The sequence below is a fragment of the Equus caballus genome, chromosome 1, assembly GCF_041296265.1.
Source record: "Equus caballus isolate H_3958 breed thoroughbred chromosome 1, TB-T2T, whole genome shotgun sequence".
Classification (NCBI taxonomy): Eukaryota; Metazoa; Chordata; class Mammalia; order Perissodactyla; family Equidae; genus Equus; species Equus caballus.
Genome location: NC_091684.1, coordinates 185,101,878 through 185,126,041, shown reverse-complemented (window position 1 = coordinate 185,126,041; position 24,164 = coordinate 185,101,878). Strand labels below are relative to the sequence as shown.

General features: G+C 42.7%; 2 protein-coding genes and 1 long non-coding RNA gene across 3 annotated transcripts in view; 1 reads left to right on the top strand and 2 right to left on the bottom strand.

Moving 5' to 3' along the window:
* SNX6 (sorting nexin 6) overlaps window positions 1-24,164 on the top strand; it is a 110,468-nt gene that overhangs the window by 78,645 nt on the left and 7,659 nt on the right. The gene's annotated exons all lie outside the window — the stretch shown is intronic.
* Window positions 61-1,567, bottom strand: LOC138918778 (uncharacterized). The gene is made up of 2 exons (XR_011428527.1): window positions 1,295-1,567; window positions 61-1,048 (listed from the first exon to the last, which is right to left on the bottom strand). It is a non-coding gene; the product is annotated as an uncharacterized lncRNA (long non-coding RNA).
* Window positions 1,674-18,633, bottom strand: LOC138919104 (sorting nexin-6-like; the record flags this gene model as incomplete). The annotated part of the gene is made up of 6 exons (XM_070243206.1): window positions 1,674-2,316; window positions 7,374-7,459; window positions 7,547-7,706; window positions 13,007-13,093; window positions 16,862-16,901; window positions 18,536-18,633. Coding segments are annotated over 6 exons (525 nt in total), but the record flags the coding sequence as incomplete, so codon positions are not given.

Genomic DNA, 24,164 nt, shown 5'->3' with positions numbered 1-24,164 from the left:
GACTTAATCCGGTCTGATGCCTATCTAAAGTTGTAGGACCACCCAATAACCAGACCCCACTTGCACTGATACCATTTTAATGATTTTTTCATCATCTTTCCTTTGTCTTGTAAAGAAAGCACTCACGTACCTATGCCTCATAAATTTAGCTCTAACCCTCAACACACTGCAGCTCTTACTGCCCATGGGTCCTGTCCCCGTGCCTGCGGCTCTTACTGCGGTGGGTCCTGTCCCCATGCTACTCCATGCCATTCTCTGAATAAGAGAGCACTACTACCAGACCTGGAGAGTCCAAGAAATCTTTTTCGACTCCTCGACTCACCGAACCCGCATCAGTCTACACATTTATATCTGTTTATTAAGCAGCACCCCCCCACCCCCCACCCCATATGTAACTGCCGCTTGCAGTCTACTCCACCCCAGCACGCACTCCAAAAACACAAGCAGGGGCCAAGGGGTGTACCTTCCACTGTACCCGCTTCCCAAAAAAAGGCCACCATGGTCGGAACAGAGTCGCTGACGGGTCTGTGGAACACTGCGTAGCTGTCGGCCTGGGACGTGCTCTTTCTTAGCATTTACACTGCACCTTCCCGTCTCCAAAGCACCGGACCAACATTTATTAATCCTCACAACACCCCTGTGAGGTAGGGCAATATGTCCTTTCTAGTAGAGAAACCGAGGCAGAGAGAGGTCCAGACCACCTGCCTGAAGCCGCCAGGGCAGCGCGGAGGGACTGCCCCCGAACCCAGGAGCATGGGCTCTCCATCCCACGTCCGCCCCCTCGGGGCGTCCCATGGGCGTGTTTTCACCGGTGAAGGTCACGCGAAGGACAAAACACACCAGCGAAAAGGACAATCAGCCTTCCAACAGCATCGGGAGCGTCAGTTCAAGAGGGAAACGGGCACCAGCGCCCCAGCGGGCCCGAGAGCACCCACGGGGAAGGCCGGGCCGTGTGACGGCGCCGTGACGCCCAGACCAGGCTCCTTCAGAACGGCCGCGGAGACGTACACACACCCGGAACCCGCCGAGGGCCGACCAACCCAAGTGCCTGTGGTTTCCAAGTGGGCGAAAAGTTAGAAAAAGACAGTGGTGAAATCCCACCGCTAATTTAGTTGTCGACCAGGAACGGCATAACGTTCCCTCACCTTACAAAGGCCAGGAATACTTGGAACGCAACTACTGACGATCGGTGTCCTTTTCGCACCCTCGCTTTCACTCCAACTATTCTAATTCCGCCCTCCGCCCCCCCCCTCACCCCCCCCCCCCCCCATAAGCGCCGTCCCCGGAAGCAGACCTCCTTCTCTCTCCACCCCAGCGTCTACACTGGCACACAGCTACCAAGTGGCTCGGCGGCAGCTGTCGCACGGCGGATCGGCCGGGCTCGGGATGGAATCCGGCAAACCGGCACAGACCGCCTCTCCGCTCCTGCGTGCTAGAAAGCGCTGTTCTCACCGCCTCCGCCCAGTCCCATCTTCCGTGAAGAGCTCAGAGGACGCAGGGAAGCGGTTCATCCTTCCGTCCAGGGACTGGCGGACTCGGTTCCACGGGCCATTTTTAAAAGGAAGGAGGAGGGAGACACACGCGGACCCGCGCGGTGAAGCCCGGCGCAGGAGCGGATCTCCCAGGGCCCCTCCGAGCGCACGGGGTACAAGGAGCACAGCGGCGGGAGGCGGCGCTGTCACCACTGTTTATTGACAAGAGTCGGTTTAGTCTACAAGTTTAAGGCAAACATACTAACGCATTTGCTGTTCTTCAGAAGTCATACTTATAAAGAGTACATAAAGTCTGTCCCCAAACTTCTAAGAAATGTTCATAATTAAAAATAAGTCTGATTAAGATGCTTTCCAGGATACATGAGTGGTACTAAGGTGGTACACACTGCTTGTTGAAGACAAAATTCAAAGAAAGGCAACGGCCATCTTTATCTTGTTGGAACAATGCGTTTCGAAAGGGTTAAACTTCAGAAATTACGTAAAGGCAAACCAGACTGGCGGCAAAGGAACACTACTCAGGAAAGAAACACAGTTAGAGAGGCTACTGCGAAAGAGGCTGAACTGCGGGCTCCGAGGCGGCGGCGCCCGGGGAGCGCCCCCCTCCCCCCCGCAGCCGCCCGGCCCCCCGCGTCCCTCGGAGGGAAGGAGCCGGGACGCCCTGCCGGCTGGCGCCTGGATTCCAGTGAGCGGGAAAGGCCTAAGGTCATCGAGGAAACGAAACGACGTCTGGAGGAAGGCAGCCCTTTGTGACCGGAAGGTGGAGCGCGGCTTATGTGTCTCCGTTCAACACCGCCAGGCAGTTCTGCAGCAGCTGGAGGTTGCCCTAAACCGGAGGGGAGACGGCGTTAGGACGTGCAGACACCGGAGACGCGGCGAAAACGCACAGCGTCAGAAATCACAGAGCTGTACATCTGCTAAGATAAATTTAATATATACAAATGAGGGTTTGAGGACCTAAAGTTATACAGTGTGTTTCGTGGACGGTATTTTCCACATACCAGAGTCTTCTGTCAGTTTCCATCTAGAGCAATAGTAATGTTTCGAATCATTTATGTCCTAATGAGGGATCAAAGATGCCCTTTGTGTCCAACTGAAACTAGTAAACATCTTCTGAGTTCCTATCCCCTTTCTTTAGCCATTAGAATATCCATCAGCATAGGTTTATAGTTTTTATAAAAACTGTAAGGTTACGGACAATTCTATAAATTCTATAAAATTCACAGCCCTGAACCCATTTGTAAATCACATCAACTGGCATCCAAATTTAGAGACACGTGTAAAGACGAACGTAAGTATAGTCAGCTTACGTTACTCTATCAATGAGGGTGAAGGAAAACCTCCTCCTTAGAGTAGAAAGTCAACTAAAATGTATAAAGAACGATGGAATTAGAAAACGACCACTGGGCAACCAACGTGATAACTGCTTCGGGCAAAAAGTCATGAACGGATGCTAAAAACAGTTTGGGGCTGAAATGCCAACACTGTAGCCGTTGGCTACGTGCAGCTATATACAATTTGAATTTCCGTTCGTTGAAATTAAATAAAAACTCAGTTCCTCAGTCGCACTACCCACATTTCAAGCGTCCGATAGCCACACGTGGCTGGTGGCCACCACCCTGGAGTGCTGACCGGCGATCTCCATCTTTGCACCAAGGTCTATGGGACAGTGCTGGCGGAGTGACGGGGTATCTCCACAGTCCCAAGTGTCTCCCCACAGGACACGGCTTAGTTCCAAAGCGTAAAATAGTAACTTTGCCACTGAGAGACCTGCACACATCACTTTAACCAAACGATCAAAGGGAGCCCTTGCCAGTAAGGCAAGGAAGTGACAGCACGTGCCTCCTGATACGCCGGGGCGAGGAGGTGTGAGCATCGCCTCCGTGGTGTTCCTGCCAAAAGTGCGTGACCCAAACCCAATACTCAGACCCCAGAGGAGGGCAGTCTATGGGCCCCTGCTCCTAACAGCGTCCAGGGTTATGAAGGAGGAAGACTCAGGAACTCTCCCCGATTAAAGAAGTCTAAGAAGACACGTGCGCTGAATGCAACACGTTATCTTGAATTTCCTTTTGCCGTGAAAGACATTCCTGGGACAACGGGTGGAGTGTGGAGACAGGTCTGTGGATCAGACAACAGCATTGTATCAATATTAATTTCCTGATCTTTACAACCGTACTGAGTGTTTAAGAGAATTACTTGTTTTTAGGAAATTCACACTGACGTGTTTAAGAGGGAAGAGGCATCTGTCTGCAACTCACTCAGATGGTTTAAGACAAACCACAGTGTGCGTGGGTGTGTGTGCGTGGGTGTGTGTGGGGAGAGAAAGGGAGGGAGAAGGACACGCAGATGTGCTAACACGCACGCCGGGGGAATCTGGGTGAAGGGCATCCGGGAATTCTTTGTACTTTGCTTACAACTTTTCTGAAGCCTGCAACGAAGTGAAAATAAACACTTCCACATTTTAGGTGTTCAGGTTCCTGTCAGTTTTTGCCAGTGTGACAACAGGACTCTGACGAACGACTTTGAGCCTGCCCGAATTTGTGAAATTATCTGCTTACAGGCGTGCTCCTCAAGCAGGACCGCCGAGTCCTCAGACGCGCACGCGGCGCGGGACACCCTGCAGCCCCTCCAGGAGGGCGCGCCCTCGCCCCTTCCCAGCAGGGCGCTCACCGCGCACCCTCGGCGTCGGCGACGGACAGTTTTTTACTGCCCTTAGCTTACGTTTTATCCTTCCCCAATAAAGACGCTGACTCTGTTTTGAAGGACACAAAAGGGACCTAACCACCGAGTTTTCACCAGATTTCACTGATGTGGCAAGACATTTCCCAGTTGGAACAAATGAAATCCAAAGTGGTTTCAAACCATCTTGCTCTAAGTTTAACCAACAGCCAGTCCTTTGGGAATCACTTATGTGGATTCTGGGACCAAAATGGGACTTTGTTCAGATTTACAAATCAGTAAGAAATCTGAGGGGGGCCCGGCGCCTTGGCCTAGCGGTTAAGTCCCGAGCGCTCTGCTTCCGCAGCCCCGGTTCAGTTCCCAGGCACAGACCTACACCACTCACCAGCGGCCATGCTGTGGCCACGACCCACACACAAAAGAGAGGAAGACTGGCACAGATGTGAGCTCAGGGCGAATATTCTTCAGCAAAAAAAAAAAAAAAAAAAAAAAGAAAGAAAGAAAAGAAATCTTAGACATAGAGCAGAGTTTCTCAACCTCAGCACTCTTGACAGTTTGGGCTGTATGATCCTTTCTTGTGGACGTTGTCTTGAGCATTGTAGGCTGTTTACCAGGATCCCTGGCCTCTACCCGCTACCTACCAGTAGTAACCCACCCACCCCGTGGTTGCGACGGGTCTCCCGAGAGGCAAAATCGCCTCCAGCTGAGAGCCCCTGGCCTAGAAGAGCTACCAGAAATTTGAACACAGGGAACACATTTCAGAAAGGACTGGAAAAAGGATAGAATCCGGGAATCAGAGGCTGACGTCAATCTATAATAGGGTCAGCAAACGTTTTCTGTAAAGGGCTGAACAGTAAACATTTTAGTCTTTGAGAGACATTTGGTCTCTGTCTCAGCTACTCAACTCCGCTGTAGGAGCGAGAAAGGAATCAGAGACAGCAGAAATGAATGAGCTTGGCTGTATTCCATCAAACTTTATTTATAGATTAAATCCGGATTTCATATCATTATCACATCACGAAATATTATTCTTTTGCTTTTCTTGTAACCCTTTAAAACTATGAACACCATTCCTGGCTCACGGGCTGTACAAAAGCATTTAGGCCGTGGTCTGCCAAGCTCTCACTGGTCTCTAACAAAATCCTTGACAGTTTACAACCTCTTTCAAAAGAACAAAAACAGTGGACATTAGAAATCAACACCGGCTCGGTAAGAATAAATCGTGCCAAGCTTATCCAAAGATTTTCTTTTGACAGGTTGTTAGACCAGGAAGTCAGACAACACATATCTTGACTTTAATGAGGAATTTAATACTTCTTACAGCCTTCGGGGATAAAATGCAAACGTAATGGTTGACGATAGGAGAAATAGGTGAATTCCTAACTATCTAAGTAACTATAACCAAAGAATATTAATTAATAAGTTAATACCAGTTAGGATAGAAAGAAAGGACGGGAACTAAAACTTTAGCCTTTTTTGGTGCCACGCACGCGACAACTAGATTAACAGTGTCGATTCCTTTGGAACTTAGAAGAGGACATGAAAGAGAAGTCATATAAATTACAAACGTCCATCACTTGGAAGGAAATCACTGGTAAAATAGTCAAATACTCTATGGCCAAATCGAAGTCTCCAAAAGAACTAACTCTATGTGCTGGGCGGAAACCAGCAAGCTAAAACGTAAGAGATGCAAATGTGGCTTGCAATTACATTTTAAAAATCAGATGCTCAGTAAATGAAGAAGTTCTGGAGACCTATTGCACAGCAGTGTGAATATACTTAACGCTACTGAAGTGGACGTTTAAAAGTGGTCACGATGGTAAATTTTGCGTTATGTGTTTTACAACAAAAATGAAAAAAAATTACTAAAAAAAAAATTAAACACACAACTACAGGTTGGCGGTTGAAGAACTGAATTATAAGAAGCAGCAGCAAAATGGCGTGGTTATAAGCCACATGAAGCTGGTGCAATACGGCAGTTAAAAATCCCTCGTCCTCTGCATACAGAACACGTTGTGGGAAGAAACGTGCGGGACGATCAGCGCGCGCACGGGAAGGCGTTTCCATTTCCAGGGCAACATTTCAAAGAGCAATGACAGGAGGGTAATAATATTATGAACAGCTTGTTGAGGTGTATGGGATGAAAAATGTTTAGCCCAAGGATGTCTAGCCTGCGGGGGAGAGGCTGTATCGAGAACGTACAGTAGTCAGATGTCTCAAGGCTGAACCGTAAGCCAAGGAAGCCAAGGTCTCTCTCCTACTTTAGGTGACAAAACTGACCTGTTGGTCAAAGTTACACAGTAGATTTGTATTCATTAGAGAGTGCCCCAGAAATCTTACTAGTTTTAAGCTTTAAGAACTTGATAAGTGTAAATGCTATGAACCTATCGAAAAATAACATTTAAAAGTTGACTTAAAATTTTTAAATATGTATTTATAGTTCTGGGAATTTTGAATACATCTTTACTTTTCAGTCCCTCCGACTGGTGATAGCAAATGTTACATTTCTGAGGTTTTTTTTTTTTTCTTTTAAGATTTTATTTTTCCTTTTTCTCCCAAAGCCCCCCTGTCCATAGCTGTATATTTTAGTTGTGGGTCTCTCTAGTTGTGGCACGTGGGACGCCGCCTCAGCATGGCCTGACGAGCGGTGCCGTGTCCGCTCCCAGGATCCGAACCAGCGAAACCCTGGGCCACAGCTTGGAGCGCGCGAACTCAACCACTCGGCCACGGGGCCGGCCCCAGGGATTTTTTAAAAAGGAAGATCTATTTCTTTTCAACAACTAGTCAAAAACGGATACTGGTTTCCATACTAGGTACTAGAGTTGCAGAGCTGACCGTCAGAGACATTACAGATACTGTTCTTGTGTGAATTAGGGGATCTTTAAAATCCCTCTCCATTCTAAGGTTCTCTATTTTAAAAGTTACTATACGTCTGGGCCAAGCTTTATCTTTATATTAACTACAAGAAAGGGCTTAAGTAGAAGTACACAATACCGTAAAAATCCCTGGAAGAAGGACATTCATTTACTAAAACCAAATATTTTGAAGCAGTGAAATAATCTTGAAAAACGTCACTCCAATTCAGGAGCAGTTCTTACAGGACCCCTGCAGACGGAAACTGCCGCTAAAGGATTATCATCAATTTCCCGACTCGTTTCTAAATCCTAAGTCGCTCAACTCATTCAGTCTTGATTATGACCATACCTTTGCATGCTTCAGTTCTAACTCTGCCAGTTCCACTAAATTTTTTCTGAAGGCGGCAACTCTTCTTGTCTTAAAATCTATAAGTTCTGTGAACAAAGGAGATTAGGATTAACTATTTACTTGACACAATAGTCTAAAGCACGCTTTTTGATCAAAGGTTAACACAACAGTACCTTGTTTTGCAGATTCCGATATTTTTTCAAATTTCTGACAACATAATTGTTGGGACGTTTCAGCCTGCAGAACATCTTTATTTTTCGCTCTGGCTTTATCCAGTGCTTTATTAGCATTTTCATAATCCACTAGCGACCTAGATCTTCGATAGAGCAGGTCCTGTAAAACAGACCTTCACAGTAACATGCGCCGCGTGTTTCTAGAGCTCGCACTCAATCACCACCGCTCCCGCCATCAGCAGAGCTAACGCTTACACAGGGACCACCGCGTGCCGGGCCCTCTTCTCAACAGAGTTTCATATCAGCTTTACTGAGAGATCATCCACATACCACGTGACTCACTCATTCAAAGAACAATCCAACGGTTTTTATTATGCCCACAGAGTTGTGTAACCATCACTCCAATCAACTTTAGAACATCTTTGTCCCCCTAAAAGAGACCCCATATGCGTTGGCAGCCACTCTCCATTTCCTCCCACACCCCCCAGCCCTGGACAACCACTAATCCGCTCTCTGTCTACAAGACTTGCCTACTCGGGACATTTCATTAAAAAATGGAATCACATAATTCGTGGCCTGTTGTGTTTGGCTTTTTTCACTTAGCGTCAACTTTCAAGTTTACCCATATTCATTCCTTTTTATTGCTGAGGAACGTTTCGTTGTATGGACATACCACAATGATTCATCCATTCATCAGCTGACAGACATTTGGTTTCTTTCCAGTTTTTGCCCAGTATGAATAATGAGGTTATGAACATTTGTGTACAAATTTTCTGTTTTTTTGTGGGGTTTTTAAAAGATTTTATCTTTTTCCTTTTTCTCCCAAAGCCCCCCCAGGACACAGCTGTGTATTTTTTAGTGGTGGGTCCTTCTAGTTGTGGCATGTGGGATGCCGCCTGAGCATGACTTGATGAGCGGTGCCATGTCCAGGCCCAGGATTCGAACTGGCGAAACCCTGGGTCACCGAAGCAGAGTGCGTGAACTTAACCACTCGGCCATGGGGCCAGCCCTGTGAACAAGTTTTTGTGTGGACATGTTTTCATCTCTCATTACTTAGGAGTGGAATCGCTGGGTCACCTGATAACTTTATGTGGAACTTGTTGAGAAACTGCCAGACTGTTTTCCAAAGTGGGTGCACCATTTTACATTCCCACCAACACCGTACGAGGGTTCCAATTCCTCTACATCCTCGTCAACACTTCTGATCTGTCTTTTTGATGAAAGCCACCCACGGGGGGTGAAGTCATGTCTCACTGTGGTCTTGAGTTGCACTTCCCTGATGGCTAATGATGTTGAGCATCTTTTTACGTTTTCGTTGGCCTTTTGTATACCTTCTTTGGAGAGATGTTTAGCAAGTCCTCTGTCCCTTTTTGAATTGGGCTATTTGTCTTTTCATTGATTTAAAGAGTTCTTTATATATTTTGAATACCAGTTGCTTATTAGTGACTTCCATGATTTGCAAATATTTTATCCTAGTCTGTGGGTTGTCTTTTCACTTTTCTTGAGAGTGTCCTTTGACACACAAAAGTTTTCAATTTTAAGAGAGTCCAATTCATTATCGTTTCTTTGGTTGCTGTGCTTCTGGTGTCACATGTAAGAAACCAGCACCTAACTGAAGGTCATGAAGGTTTGTGTTCATGTTTTCTCCTGAAAATGTTATAGTTTTAGCTCTTACATTTAAGTCTTTGATCCATTTTGAGTGAATTTTGATACACGGTATGAGGAAGGGGCCAACTTTATTCTTCCTCATAGGACTATTCAGCCGTCCCAATACCATTTGTGGAAAAGTCTATTCTCTCCCCCACTAAATTGTCTTAGCACCTCTGTCAATCATCAGTTGATTGTCCCAGCAAACTAGGAACACCAGAAACTTCCTCATCTTGATAAAGAACATCTACAAAACACCTACGGTGACATCATACTCCAAGGTGAGAAACTAGAAGCTGTGGAATGGTGCAAGGTTGTGCCACCTCACCACTCCTTCTCAACCACGTCCTGAAAGTCCTGCCTGATGCCATCAGAAAAGGAAATAAGAAATAAAACTTTGTTCACAGATGACACGACTGTTCATGTAGAGATCTGAAAGAATCAACAAAGAAATTCACGGAACTAACAAATGAATACAGGAGGGTTGTAGGACACAACATTAATACACAAAAGTCAAGTGCTTTCTAACACACCAGGAACGAACAAGTGGAATATGAAAGTAAAAATATACTACCATTTCCATTAGCACCCCAGAAAATGAAACACTTAAGTATTAATATAACAAGATAACGTGCAAAATCTATATGAGGAAAACTACAAAACTCTGAGAAAAGAGATCGAAACAAAAGAAATGAAGAGATATTCCATGTTCATGGATAGGGAGACCAATGTTGTCAAAATCAGTTCTTTTCAAGTTGATCTACAGATTCCACATAATCCCAATCAAAATCTCAGCAAGTTATTTTGTAGCTAACAACAAACTGATTCTAAAGTTTATGGGGAGCTGGCCCGGTGGTGCAGTGGTTAAGTGCGCATGTTCCACTTCGGCGGCCCAGGGTTCGCCGGTTCAGATCCCGGGTGGGGACGTGGCACCACTTGGCAAGCCATGCTGTGGCAGGAGTCCCACATAGAAAGTAGAGGAAGACGGGCACGGATGTTAGCTCAGGGCCAGTCTTCCTCAGCGAAAAGAGGAGTATTGGCAGCAGTTAGCTCAGGGCTGATCGTCCTCAAAAAATAAAAAAATAAATAAAAAATAAAGTGTATGCAGAGAAGCAAAAGGCACAGAACAACCAACACAATATTGAAGGAGAAGAGCCAAGTCAGAGAACGAACACTATCTGCTTGACCCCTTTCTATAAAGTGACAGTAATCCAGACAGTGTGGTACTGGTGAGAGAACAGATACATCAACAGAACAGAACAGAACAGAAAGCCCAGAACTAGACCCACACAAATACAGTCAACTGATCTTTGACAAATGAGAAAAGGCAATACAATGGAGAAAAGACAGTCTTTTAAAAAAATGGTGCTAGGAAAATTGGACATCCACGTGCAAAGAAATGAATTTATACACAGACCTTACACCCTTCAAAAAAGTTTCCTCAAAATGGACCACAGACCTAAATGTAAAATGCAAAAGTATAAAACCCCTGGAAGATAACTTAGGAGAAAATCCAGATGACCTTGGGTTTGATAATGACTTTTTAGATACAACAGCAAAGACACGATGTATGAATGAAATAATTGATAACACAGACTTCATTAAAACGAAAAATTTCGGCTCTGCAAAAGACACTATCAAGAGAATGAGAAGACAAGCCATAGACCAAGAAATAATATTTACAAAAGACATATGTGATAAAGGACTGCTATCCAAAATATACAAAGAACTCTTAAAACTCAACAATAGCAAAATAAGTGACCCAATTTTTAACAGACACCTCACCAAAGAGGATATAGAGATGGCAAATCAGTGTGTGAAAAGATGCTCCAACCTCTTATGTCATCAGGGAAATGCAAATTAGAACAACAATGAGATACCCCTACACGCCTGTTAGAATGGCCAGAAACTACAATAACGGTAACACGAAATGCTGGTGAGGATGTGAAGGAAGAGGCACTGTCACTCATTGACGGTGGGTATGCAAGACGGTACAGACACTGGAAGGCAGTCTGGCAGAAGTAAACATACTCTTACGTATGACCCAGCAATTGTGCTCCTTGGTATTTACTCAAAGGAGATGAAAAGTTATGTTCACACAAAAGCCTGCACATGGATGTTTCTAGCAGCTTTATTCACAAATGCCAAAACTTGGAAGATGTCCTAGGTGGTCTGATAAACAAACTGTGATACATCCAGACATTGGAATAATATTCAGTGCTAAAAAGAAATGAGCCATTAAGCCATGAAAAGACACAGAGGAAACTTAGATGCATATTGCTAAGCCAATAAAGCCAATCTGAAAAGGCCCAACTGGATGACTTTCTGGAAAACGCAAAACTATGGAGACAACAAAAAAAATCAACAGGGGTTAGCGGCAAGGAGGATGAAGAGATGGGGCATAGAGGACTTCTGTGGCCGTGAAACTACTCTGTATGATGGTTTGAATGCTGGACAGTCATTACACATTGGTCCAAATGCACAGAACATACAACACCAAGAGTGAACTCCAGTGTGAACTATGGTCTTTATTGCTTGGCTTCTTTCACTTGGCAAAAATTATTTTGCGATTCACCCATGTTGCTCAGTGATGTTTAGTTCTTTCCTTTTCACTGCCGAGGAGCATTCCATCGTCTGGATATGCCACAACTTGTTTATCCACTCACCTGTTGGTGGACATTTGGGTTGTCGCCAGTTTTCAGCTATTACAAATAAAGCTGCTGTAAACGTCTGTGGGGACACGTGCTTTCAAATATCTAGGACTGGAATGACCAGACCATAGGGTAGATGTACATTCAATTCTTTAAGAAACTGCAAAACTTTTCAAAGTATCGTATCATATTCCCACTGACAGTGTGTGAAAGTTCCAGTTGCTATAATTTTTGTCAGAATGTTGTCATTTTAGTCATTCTGATTAAGACGTATAGTGATACTTCATTTTAGTTTTGATTCTTGCAATTCAATGTCAGTTCTATCTTGCAGTTACTAGAAAGTCTGGATTAACCTTTAGGCCATGTTCTAAAAAGTTCTCTACTAACAACTATAGACCATAGTAAAATAATGAATTTAAAGTCTTCAAAAGCGAACAATTCATTTGATCCCAGACCATCCGATGTAAATAGTTCATAAGACACGATGCGATCTAAAGTGATTTGCTGTGGACAGTGTGTCTGCAAGCACTCAAGGTCCTCTAGAGGAGTGAAGAGGGTTACTGGTAACTTGACAAGGAACGAACGAGTGGGATTCAAAGCACCACTGATCCAACGAGAACTTTCTGTACAATAACTCAATTCATAAATTAACACTGAATTTGGCACATCTGAGCCGCCAAGTTTTCAGTGCTTTTTAGATGATTTTGTTAGACCTTTTTTTGGTTAGTAAGAGTTTTAGTTTTGCACACGGACAGACCTCCAAAAGCAAACTTGAGTTGCCTTAAAATAAAACAAATCTTTGATTTATGGCTCTCTTACCCTCAGTAGAGGAGTTACCAAGACCAAATTAGGAATCCTTTAGCTATACTACTGTTATTCGGGCATATCTGCAGGTACTGTACCTGAATAAATATACCAAATTCATTAAAACAAAAAAGTTCCACTCTAGTGTATCAGAAGTTTCTAGAGGAACTTTTATGTGGGGTTATGTGGGGTTCCCTGACCTACAATTGCTAAAAGGAGAAACAGAAAATTCACATTTGAAAATATAATTTTAAATCGAGAGAGAAATCATCTTTAACAATCTGAAGTCTAACAACCTCTAAGAGATCGCGTTTTGTCAAAGAGTCCATTTTAAATGACAAATGAACGATAAAGTTACCTTAGCCGCTTGAGATTCTCTTAAGTAATATTTTAAAAGGTCAGAAAGTTTGAGGTCCTCATCAGCAGACACTCGTGCTTCTATTTTCTGAAGAAGGAGAAAAATTCAGCATTGAGTCAGCACTTACATTCTACACTCAGTGTTTTCTTTCTTAATTACTCTAAAAACAGTTATAAATACCTACAGTATCCATTCCTATTTAATCTAGGTTTTCTTCCCTTCTCCTTTACTAGCCTGTTCCTTTTCTTTGTAACTCTGAGAAAAAGTGAACAGAAAAAAGAAGACGAGATCAAAGGAGATTTGCGAACGGATGGAAGGACTCTCTATTTGACTCAAGTTCTTGGCTGTAAGGAGTTTCAATATCGATAACCTTTCAGCTTCACTTATATTTTCTCTCTTCGTTTCAACAATTGATATGTACACGTGATTCTAAAGTCACAGAGGCTGGCAATGGTAGACTAGGTAATGCAAACCAATCCTCCTGCTGAGCACAACCAGAAAACAGAGTCAAAACATTAGCAAAATGTGTCTGAAGACACTGAAGAGTGACAGACACATGGGGTTAGTCTGAGCTGGGATGACACGGGAAGCAGCCATGTCAGACAAAAAAGGTGAGAACTCTTCCTTCAGCCTGGAGAGAGAGGATAGAGCAGATGTATTACATCAAGCAAATACGACATGGGGACCTTGTGTGGATCCTGATTCAAACAACTGCCACAGGAAAAAGCCACTTATGAGACAACTGGGAACATCTGCATACTGGATATCTGATGACATTAAGGGAAATCATTGATAATTGTATTGGCTGTATTAAAGTTAGGTCTTTTTTCATTCCTTCTTCTCCCCAAAGCCCCCCAGTACATAGTTGTATACTGTAGTTGTGAGTGCCTCTGGTTGTGGTATGTGGGACGCCGCCTCAGCACGACCTGTCGAGCGGTGCCATGTCTGCGCCCAAGATCCGAATCTGCGAAACCCTGGGCCGCCAAAGTGGAGCTTGTGAACTTAACCACTGTGCCATGGGGCCGGCCCCTAAAATTAACTCTTATCTGAACAAAAAGAGAGATGGGGCCGGCCCCGTGGCTGAATGGTTAAATTTGTGCGCTCTGCTTCGGCAGCCCAGGGTTTCGCTGGTTCAGATCCCGGGTATGGACATGGCAACGCTTGTCAAGTCACGCGGCGGCAGGCGTCACTCATATAAAGTAGAGGAAGATCGGCACGGATGTTAGCTCAGGGCCAGTCTTCCTCAGCAAAAAAAGAGGAGTATTGGCAGCAGATGTTAGCTCACGGCTAACCTTCCTCAAACAAAAGAAAGAAAGAAAGAATTGTACCTACATATGACAACATGGATCAATTTTATGTACATAATGTTGAGGGAATGGAATGACACACAGAAAGAATACATACTGTATTTATGTGAAATCTGAAAACAAAGCTAATCTCTGCTGTTAGAAGCTAGGCCAGTGGTTACCCTTGCAGGAGGGGGTGACTCAAAGGCAGCTGAAGGAGGCAGGGCATCTGGCTGCTGGTAATATTCTATTTCTTGATCTGGGTGTTCATGACATGGGTGTGTTGAATGTGTAAAATTTCACTGAGCTGTACACGACTGCTATGCGCTCTTTCCTATATATAGAATACACTTCAATAAAACGTTAGAAAAACTTGAAGCTTCTTAAAAAATATGATTAATGGAGAAATAAACCTACGGAACTTCTTAACCTAACAGATAAGAGCACAGACACAAAGTATATTCAAAATTGATGTAGAGAAATTTCGATAACATGCTAGACAGATGTTGGGTGCTTTGAACTATGGCTCCCCTTCTTCCCTGAGAAGGAGGGTACGTGTCCCCTCCTCCTGAATCTGGGCTCTAAGGCTGCTTGACCAGTACAGAAGTGATGCTGTGCAAGTGCCCAGGCCCAGGCCTTAGGAAACGAGCAGCTTGCACTTCCCGGCTTTTGGGATGCTCCCTTTTGGAAGCTAGCCAGCATGCTGTGAGGAAGCTTAAGCAGCTCCGTGGAAAAGCCACATCTACGTCTTACAGTCACCAGCCCTAGCAGAAGTCCCAGCTGACGGCCAGTATCAAGTCCCAGACATAGGTGCCTTCAGACAATTCCGGCCCCCAGCCTTCACGTGTCCTCTGTCGAGGCCCCAGACATCAAGGAGCAGTCAAGCCCTCTCTGCTGTGCCCTTTCTGAACTCCTGACCCCCAAACCCATTAGCAGAGTAAAATGGCGGTTGTTTCAAGCTACTGATTCTAGGATGGTTTGTTACATGCAATAATAACCAGAACAACATGCAAACACCAAAGCCAATACGGGCCGTGTGGCTATGGAAATGTGCCACCCAGATCTCCTTCAAGAGAAACTGCAGGCTGCACGGACACAGTTCATCGAAAGCCTGACTGCAGTCTCCCTGGATCCAGAACCAGGTTCTTATGAAGGTTCCCTCCATCCTCCCCTCCTGGCCTCGGTGCCAATGTCACACAGCCAATGACGGAGCACAGGGGTAGCAGTGCCGGCCCACTCTTGCCTGGTGCAGAATTCCTCTCACGGGTGACTGTGGCTCAGGGACTCCCATCTGACCTGGACAAAACTTTCTGAAAACTGCACCAAAGTCGGAAACTCTTCCTACCCAGCCCTCCTTCCTCTGCGCTCTCCTTTCACAGGGGTAGACCTGCACTGTGCCTGAAGGCTCTTCCCGTCTACTCCTGCTCCTTCCCCTCTTTCTCCATAAATCTCTTGTACTCTAATCCCACCTCAACATCTGCTTCTGAAAGAATTGACTCATAAGGCTATTTTGTGATAGATCCCTCGTCTCTTGATGCAAAAGCACAGAAAAACAATGATACCTTCCCAGAAAATGCTCATTGAATAAACATCAAAGGCAGAACAAAGGGCTATATGGACCCTGGTATAACAAGAGTGAGGTATTTAAGGACTTTTTCCTTTGTGAGAGAACTTCTCCTTTCTTTCTTTCTTTCGTTTTTTTTTTTTTTTTGCTGAGGAAGATTTGCCCTGAGCTAACATCCATGCCAATCTTTCTCTATTTTTGAGTATGTGGGCTGCCAGCACAGCATGGCCACTAACAGAGTGGTGCCGGTCCATGCCCGGGAACTGGGCCCAGGCCACTGAAGCGGAGCATGCTCAGCTTAACCACTAGGCCACCGTGGCTGGCACCGAACACCTCCTTTTCCTTTATTTATCTCCACCACATCACTCAATTGACAAGGTCATGCCGAAATCAGCTTTCTGCAATGGACTAGCCACCACCACTCTCAGCTAAGCACCACTAAGCATGTAATAAACATTTTCACTATTCTATCAACTGATCAAAAATGTTAAATATTATTATATTATTGTACCTAAGACCAATCCCTGAAAACCAAGACTATGCTAATATTAAATTATTACTACTGTGAATGAAACCTCCTGCAGTTGTACACTTGCCTCATATTGATACAACTCACTTTCTTTCTTTCTTTCTTTTTTTTACACAATTCAGTTTTAAACCAGTCTTTCACGGGAAATCAAAAGCAATACAGTCTTGGTAAAATTATAATGAATCTAAGACTTCCTTCGGGCTTACAAAGTCGCAGAAAAGCACAATTCTTCATAAAAATAAACCCAGTGTCCGTAATTAACGTGTTTTCTGATCAAAAATGTGAACTTTTGCACAAACACCAAAAGGCCGTAACAAAATTCCAATTTCCTGAGCAACTCGAAATGTTCAAGTCTAAATGTGTCCCTTCATCCTGAAGTGCAACGCGTCTTCCTCAGTAAAGTTAAACACAGCCACAAGGTGAACACGACTGGACGCAGAGGTCTACGCTCCCAAAGGGTAATTAATGGTACTTACTCTTGTTTTATCAAACAGTTCTGAAACTTTGAGAAAAAACCTGGAAAGGAAAAATACTTCATCAGAAGCTACCTCTGAAAGAATTTTCCATCTCAAATGTTCAGAGAAGGTGCCCCCAAACCACATTGCTAATGGACATTCTCGTCTCATTACGAGATCGGATGGTCTTGTTCACTGCAGATGACATTCAGCTCCACAAAAATCTCTCCACCTCCACCCAGGGGACAGATGCTTGAAATCTGCTGTTACGGAAAATCTTCTCATTTCAAGAGGACAGTCTAAGCCATACATTAAACTTCACAATTTGTCCTGATATTCTTTAGCAATGTGCCACATAAAACTAAATAAAGCGTACACCTTCAACATTATCACAGAAGCACAGAAGGGTCACATCCAAAGAGACGAAAGGCTGATTTAAAAGGAAAACACTGCAGCCGGGACAGTTCTTGAAGTTATTTGAATGCTATGTTTTAAACATTTTCAGATAGAGCTGCTTTGTTTTGGAAAACAAAGAAATGGATGACCAGTCTCTGTCTCAGAATTCACTTTCACTTTTAACTAAACAGCCTCTCTGTCAAATGCTGGCACCAAGTAAAAAATATCCCAACGCCAAACTGTTAAAGGATATTCTGTAAAAACCTGTAATTATAGATGACATTATAATTGGATTCGGGCAAATACTTTGAAAGCAAAAGCACAATCTGATGAACTCTGCTTTATTGAAAAGAACTTGCTTTGACAGGTTTATGTCAGATAACACGTGGCAAGGTTGACTTGTTTCCTCTAATCAAATTCTTAACAACTAACTCTTCGGGAAGGTAGCCTGTTAATTAGTGTAAGCGATGGTACCTTGCTCTGCAGAAAAACTTGGATCTTCTCTGTCTACTGAGACAGGATAGACTAGACAAAAGTTCAGGATGTGGTCTGGAGACAGACATGGACTATGAAAATAGTTTTCCCACTTAAAAACGTTTTACAAATATGTTTGAATTATTTTTCAATGAAGAGCTGAGTTTAAACAATATTATGGGAGCAACTAAAATGAACTACAGTTAGACTAAAATTAAAGTGGAAAACTAGCATAAAGTAAGCAAAGGACAGCTGTGTAAGCAAACTTCTAGAGAGCTTTTCTACACTGCCGTGCCACCACCTTCCCATCCGGCTGCCCCTAGGACGCTCTAACACTCACTCAGCCGGGAAACTGGAAGAGCCGGCCTCTGGAAAAAGGGCAAACCGATAGCGTCAAATTTGACTTTAAAAGTGAATTTGGGCTCCAATGAAATACACACATATATATTCTACTTCCAAAATAGCCTTTCTTATTTATAATAAGCTTTATCAAACCTAACAACATTTTGACATAAATTCTATCTGCCTCTCTCTCTCTCACACACACACAAACACAAATCAGCCCGTTTTCATCAAATCAAACATTGCAAATGTTAAAATTATACGTTAAAGTCCATTTTTATTTCTCAAATTTAAAAAATGAGAGAGAAAGGGAGGAGGAAAAATGACGCTGACCCACGTGTCGTAAGAAGCTCCTTATTATCAATGTGTTTGGATAAAAATACTCCAAAATGCCTGCTGGGTCAGAAGCATTGTGTGTGCCCAGGCTGCCAACAAAAGTTTTCTGTTTTATGCATATTTACGGTTTTTAATTAGAATCCTTACTTGCATATATCTGTAGAATCCTGAGTTCCTAAAGCATATAACGAAGAACCAATTCTATTGTAATCATCTGCGGCACCTAGAGAAAAAGTTTTAAGAATTTAATATATTTATTCATTGATTCAAAAATACTTACTGAGCCTGTCAAACAATGTGTATGTGATACGAGACACCCGCAGTCTAGTGAAGGAAATGACAAACATGACTCTAACACAGTATGAGGAACATTATACTAGATGGAGGTACAAACTAGTTTGGGAGCAGAGGAAACACGATTCCCCGAGTGAGTCGGGCGAGGATCTGAAGACACTACAGAATGAGCTGGAGCTTGTGGGACGAGCAATCTTTACCGGGCAAAGTGGAGGGGAGAGCATTTTGGGTGAAGGGAAGAGCATGGGTAAAGGCCAGGGAGATTTGACAGAGCAGAGTCTGCTCAGAGAGCCTTCTGGGAGTATGGCCTGCAGGGTCGGAGGGCAGTGCAGGGAGCTGCAGACAGAGAAATAAATTGGAAGCAACTTGGGGAAGAAAGGGTTTTGTACGCCATGATAAAGACTGCATTTGAAGTTGCGGGAACAGGTGTTATTAAACAGTCCTACAGCATAGTGGTGGTAAAATCAACCCGATAACGATTTTAGACAACCAATGCTGCTTCCCAGAGTAAAGACTAGAAGTAGAGAGACACAAAGGGAGGGTGAGCAACTAGGAAACTGCTGTGTCAGACACAGAGGGTCAGGATGAAGACCGTGGGAAGGGTGAGAGCAGAGAGAAACCCACAAAGCTGAAAGATACGTAGGAAGTGAAATAGGCAGGATTTACACCCAGTCCCTGAGGGAGGAGGGGAAATGATGGCATGTGGCAAGCTAGATGAATGGTGGCACACTACCCTTGGGTGCTGGGAAGCCAAGTATTCAACTTCAGCACAATACTCTTCCTAGGGCTCGCCCCACAGGACAAGGCGCTTGTTGCGAAAAGATTATAACGGATGCTTCTACTGGTTTCAGAAAAAGGACTGTGCAGTGCAATGCCTACTGCCTGGGGTCCAATCCCAGCTTCCCGAAAACCAGCACATCACTTAACTTGTCTATGCCTCAATTTCCTCACCTGGAGATGGGAGATAATGATAGTACCCACTTCCTGTAATTATTTGGAGGATTAAATGAGTTAATAAATCTTACTATGGTACCTAGCAAATAGCAAGTACAGTACTATACAAATGTTTGCTATTATTAATTAATAACATCCAAGACATGCCTACTTTGAATGGAAATTCCCACGTATACTAGCAGTAGTTTTACAGGCTTTCATGTGTTTATTCTCTAACAAAAGAGTAATTCTTATACTTGTGTTGTACAAAACCATGTTCAACTGATAAATCTGAAATTTAGTGACTGTTTACTGTACTTAGTGTTAGTCAAAACACCTATTTTAACATCTGTGGACGGTAACTTTTGTAGGTGGGACTCCTTCCTATTATCTTAACCTCCAAGTTTCATTTAAAAAATAAGTAATACCTAAAAATCACTTAAAGGTTGGTTTATCAAGAGGCAGGAATCAAAAACGAGTTTTGTGTTTACTATCGAATACATTAATATTTTATGCTTAAGTTGGCCCTGAAAGTACTTTTTAGAGAAAGAAATTCCAGGATTCTAATAACACCTGGCTCTGAGAACATCACCCTCTTCACATTATTATGTGATCACAGACAATATGCAAACTGCCCTGATGTTATACCTCAGAATTCACAATGATGCTGAAAGGCTTAAGTTTTCATACTCCAGGCAAAGTTCATTCATTACAAAGAAGTGGTTTTTACTTTATGATGAGTATTTTGTAAAACAGGTTCACTGTCATCTCTCCTAAAGCACCATTCCGTCTGGGTCAATAAATAGAAATAAGAAGAATCACTAATTTCTTCAGTTTCCTTAACAGATGATTGATTCTCTACCTTTGCAGTTCTTCACGTTTCCACAGCCACAATACATCCTCTGTGATAAGACTTATTACAATGTACTGTAATTTTTTGCCCTCCTTAAAGGCACAGACTATATTTTCTTCATCTTGAAGTCACCACCGTCTAACACAATGGTTGGCACAAAATAGATATGCCATGCGCTAACAGATATTTAGTTTATGAACTAAATAGGTCTGTAAGAAATTAAAAAGTATAGTAGGGTCCCATTTTAAATCATCAAACCTAAAATTAAGGGCATTCCTAATTCCTAATAATTACAATCCACACTAGTATGTACCATGTCCTATTTACAAACTTTTTCTTAATAGAGGAGTAAAAGTGTAAGATATTCTATCCTTAATGTCATTTTATAAACAAGGAAACCCACATAAGACCAATCATGTGGTCTAACAGGCTCTAAAGCAAATTGGTAATGAATCTAGGAAGAAATTCAGGTTTCCCACACTTTTACTTTAGAGTTCTTAATTTTGGAACAGGCAAGTATAAACTGCTACTTCATTAGAAGAAATCTGCAAATCACAAAGATATAAGAATATAAAATACAAAAATAACTCTTAATCCTCCTAAAAGAATGACACAAGAACAGAAGTTACCAAGCCAGAGACTTCTGCATTTCCTCCTTTCTACTCCGACACGTAACAATCCTCAAAAATGGAGGCTCACACTTTCAGGTCCCTACTAAGTGAGTGTCTGTATCAGAGGTTCTCAAACCTGGTCTAAGGGCTCTGTTACACTCTTCAAAACTACTGAGAATCCTAAAGACTTTTCATTTATGTTGGTTATATTTATCAATATGTACTATATTTTTAAAGTAAAACAAAATTTTAAATATTTACTAATTCATTTAGAATAATATCATCAAAACCATTACATCAACATAAATAACATTTCAAATGAAGAATAACTACGAGTGGGGCCGGCCCTGTGGCCAAGTGGTTAAGTTCTGGCACTCCGCTTTGGCGGTCCAGGATTTCGCTGGTTCGAATCCTGGGTGCAGACATGGCACTGCTCATCAGGCCATGTTGAGGCAGCGTCCCACATCCCACAACTAGAAGGACCCACAACTAAAATATACAACTATGTGCTGGGGGGCTTTGGGAGAAAAAGGAAAAAAATAAAATCTTAAAAAAAAAAAAAGAATAACTATGTGCTTTTTTTAAATTGGTGAGCAGAGTGACTGTTACATTCTTGCAAATCTCTTTTGTGTCTGGCTTAACAGAAGACGGTTGGATTCTCTTATCTGCTTCTGCATTTAAACTACTGCAATATACTGGTTTTGTTTAAGTATGTAGAGAAAATCTAGCCTCAAACAGACGTGTAGCTGAACAGGGAAGATATATTTTACTAATATTTTCAGACGGTTGTGGATATTCTTCTTTGATACCACATCAAAACTCAACAAGTGGTAGTTTCTTTAACAGTTAGCAATGTGGAATCTAAAAGTGTATCAATGAACTTTTTGTACTCTGTTAAATTAAACCCCATTGGGATAAGTGATAGCTATCCCAAGAATTCAAAGTTGGTTTAACATCTGAAAATCAATCAATGCAATTAACCATATTTATAGACTGAAAAAAAACTATATGATTATCTCAATAGTTTCAGAAAGAACATTTGACAAATGTTCCAACACTCATTCCTGACTTTAAAGAAGAAAAAACTGTCTCAGAAAACTAGGAATTCAAGAGAAATTTCTCAACCTGATAAAACGCATCTAAGAAAAACCTACACATGACAACATAATTAATGGTTTGAAGCTGCATGCTTTCCCCACAAGATAAGTAATGAGGCAAAAACGCCGGCCCCCACCACTTCCATCAGCACTGGAGTGGACGGTATAGCTATAGTACATCGGGGCAAGGAAAAGAGAGAAACAGCATCCAAATTGAAAAGGAAGAAGCATAACTGTTTTTATTAGCAGATGATCATCTATGTAGAAAATCCTAAGGAATCCACAAAATAGTTACTAGAACTAATAGTCTATTTAGTATGGTTTGCAAGATACAAGATCAATATTGAAAATACATTGTATTTCTATATATTAGTAAAGAACAACTGGAAACTGAAATTTAAAAAACCACATCATTTACATTACCATCAAAAAACAATTAGGGATTGGGGCCAGCCCTGTGGCCGAGTGATTAAGTTCCTGTGCTCTGCTTCAGTGGCCCTGGATTTCCTTGGTTGGGATCCTGGGCGTGGACATGGCACTGCTCATCGGGCCACACTGAGGCAGTGTCCCACATGCCACAACTAGAAGGACCCACAAGTAAAATATACAACTATGTACTGGGGGAATTTGGGGAGAAAAAGCAGAAGAAAAAAAAAAGATATTCAATAGTCGTTAGCTCAGGTGCCAATCTTTAAAAAAAAAATTAGGGATCAGTCTAACTAAAGATGTACAAGATGTGTACAATGGAAACTATGAAACATTGCTGAGAGAATTTAAAGAAAACCTAACTAAATGGAAAGATATATACCATATTCTTGAGTCAGAAGAATCAATATCCGGGCCTAGCCCCACAGCCGAGTGGCTGGGTTTGCATGCTCCACTTTGGTGGCTCAGGGTTTTGGCACTTTGGATCCTGGGTGTGGACCTAGCACCGCTCATCAAGCCATGCTAAGGCGGTGTCCCACACAGTAGAACTCGAAGGACCTACAACTAGAATATGCAGCTATGTACTGGAGGGCTTAAGGGAGAAGAAGAAGGGGAAAAAAAAAAGATTGGCAACAGGTGTCAGCTCAGGGCCAATCAAAAAAAAAAGAATCAATATCATTACGATGTCAATTTTTTCCAAACTGATCTACAGATTCTATACAATTCCAATCAAAATCCCAGCAGGCATTTTTGTAGAAAGTGACAAGCTGATTCTACAATCCGTATGAACATGTAAAGAACCTAGGGGGATGCGTACCAATCAGTAGAGACAGAAAGCAGATCAGCAGCTGCCTGGGGACAAGTGGGAGCGAGGAATTACAAAGGGCCACAAGGAAACTTTTGGTGGTGATGGATATTATCTTGATCGTAGCAATGATTTTACACATGTCAAAACTTATCAAACTGTATACATTGAATATTGCAGCTTATGATATCAATTATACCTCATAACGTTGTTCAAAAAACCCACTGGTCTATCTTGCACTTTGAATGGATCTTTTACATGCGTGATTTTGTAACTTCATGCACGTGATCGTTCAGAAAGTATTAGTTCAATGAACTATGCAGCTCCTCCAATGTTGACACACTTAGTATATAATATCAAAAAAATCACATTCACTAATATTATCAATCTCCTCAGACAAGTCTTTCATTATTGGGAAGCAAGCTCATGGTAATGGATACAAGTTTTCCAAAATTCTAATTATTGCTGGAAAGCTTGACTTTTATCATTGTCAACACATACTGTTAGTTGTTTTCCTTGCAGTGACAGGCTTGTTTCATTAATTTTTAAGAAAAGGTCACCAAATACTCAAGTCTGAATAATTACAGTTTGTCTGTCAGTCATCCTTTCAAGTAAAAACGGTGTTCTCTGAAAAAAAGTAGCTGGTTCAGTTGCAACTCAGTCACTAAAAGGCTTTTCTAGAGTCTACCACACTTTAGAATGCAAGTGCTTTATGCATACCTCCCATTTCATCACTCAGAATCTAAAACAATTTGTA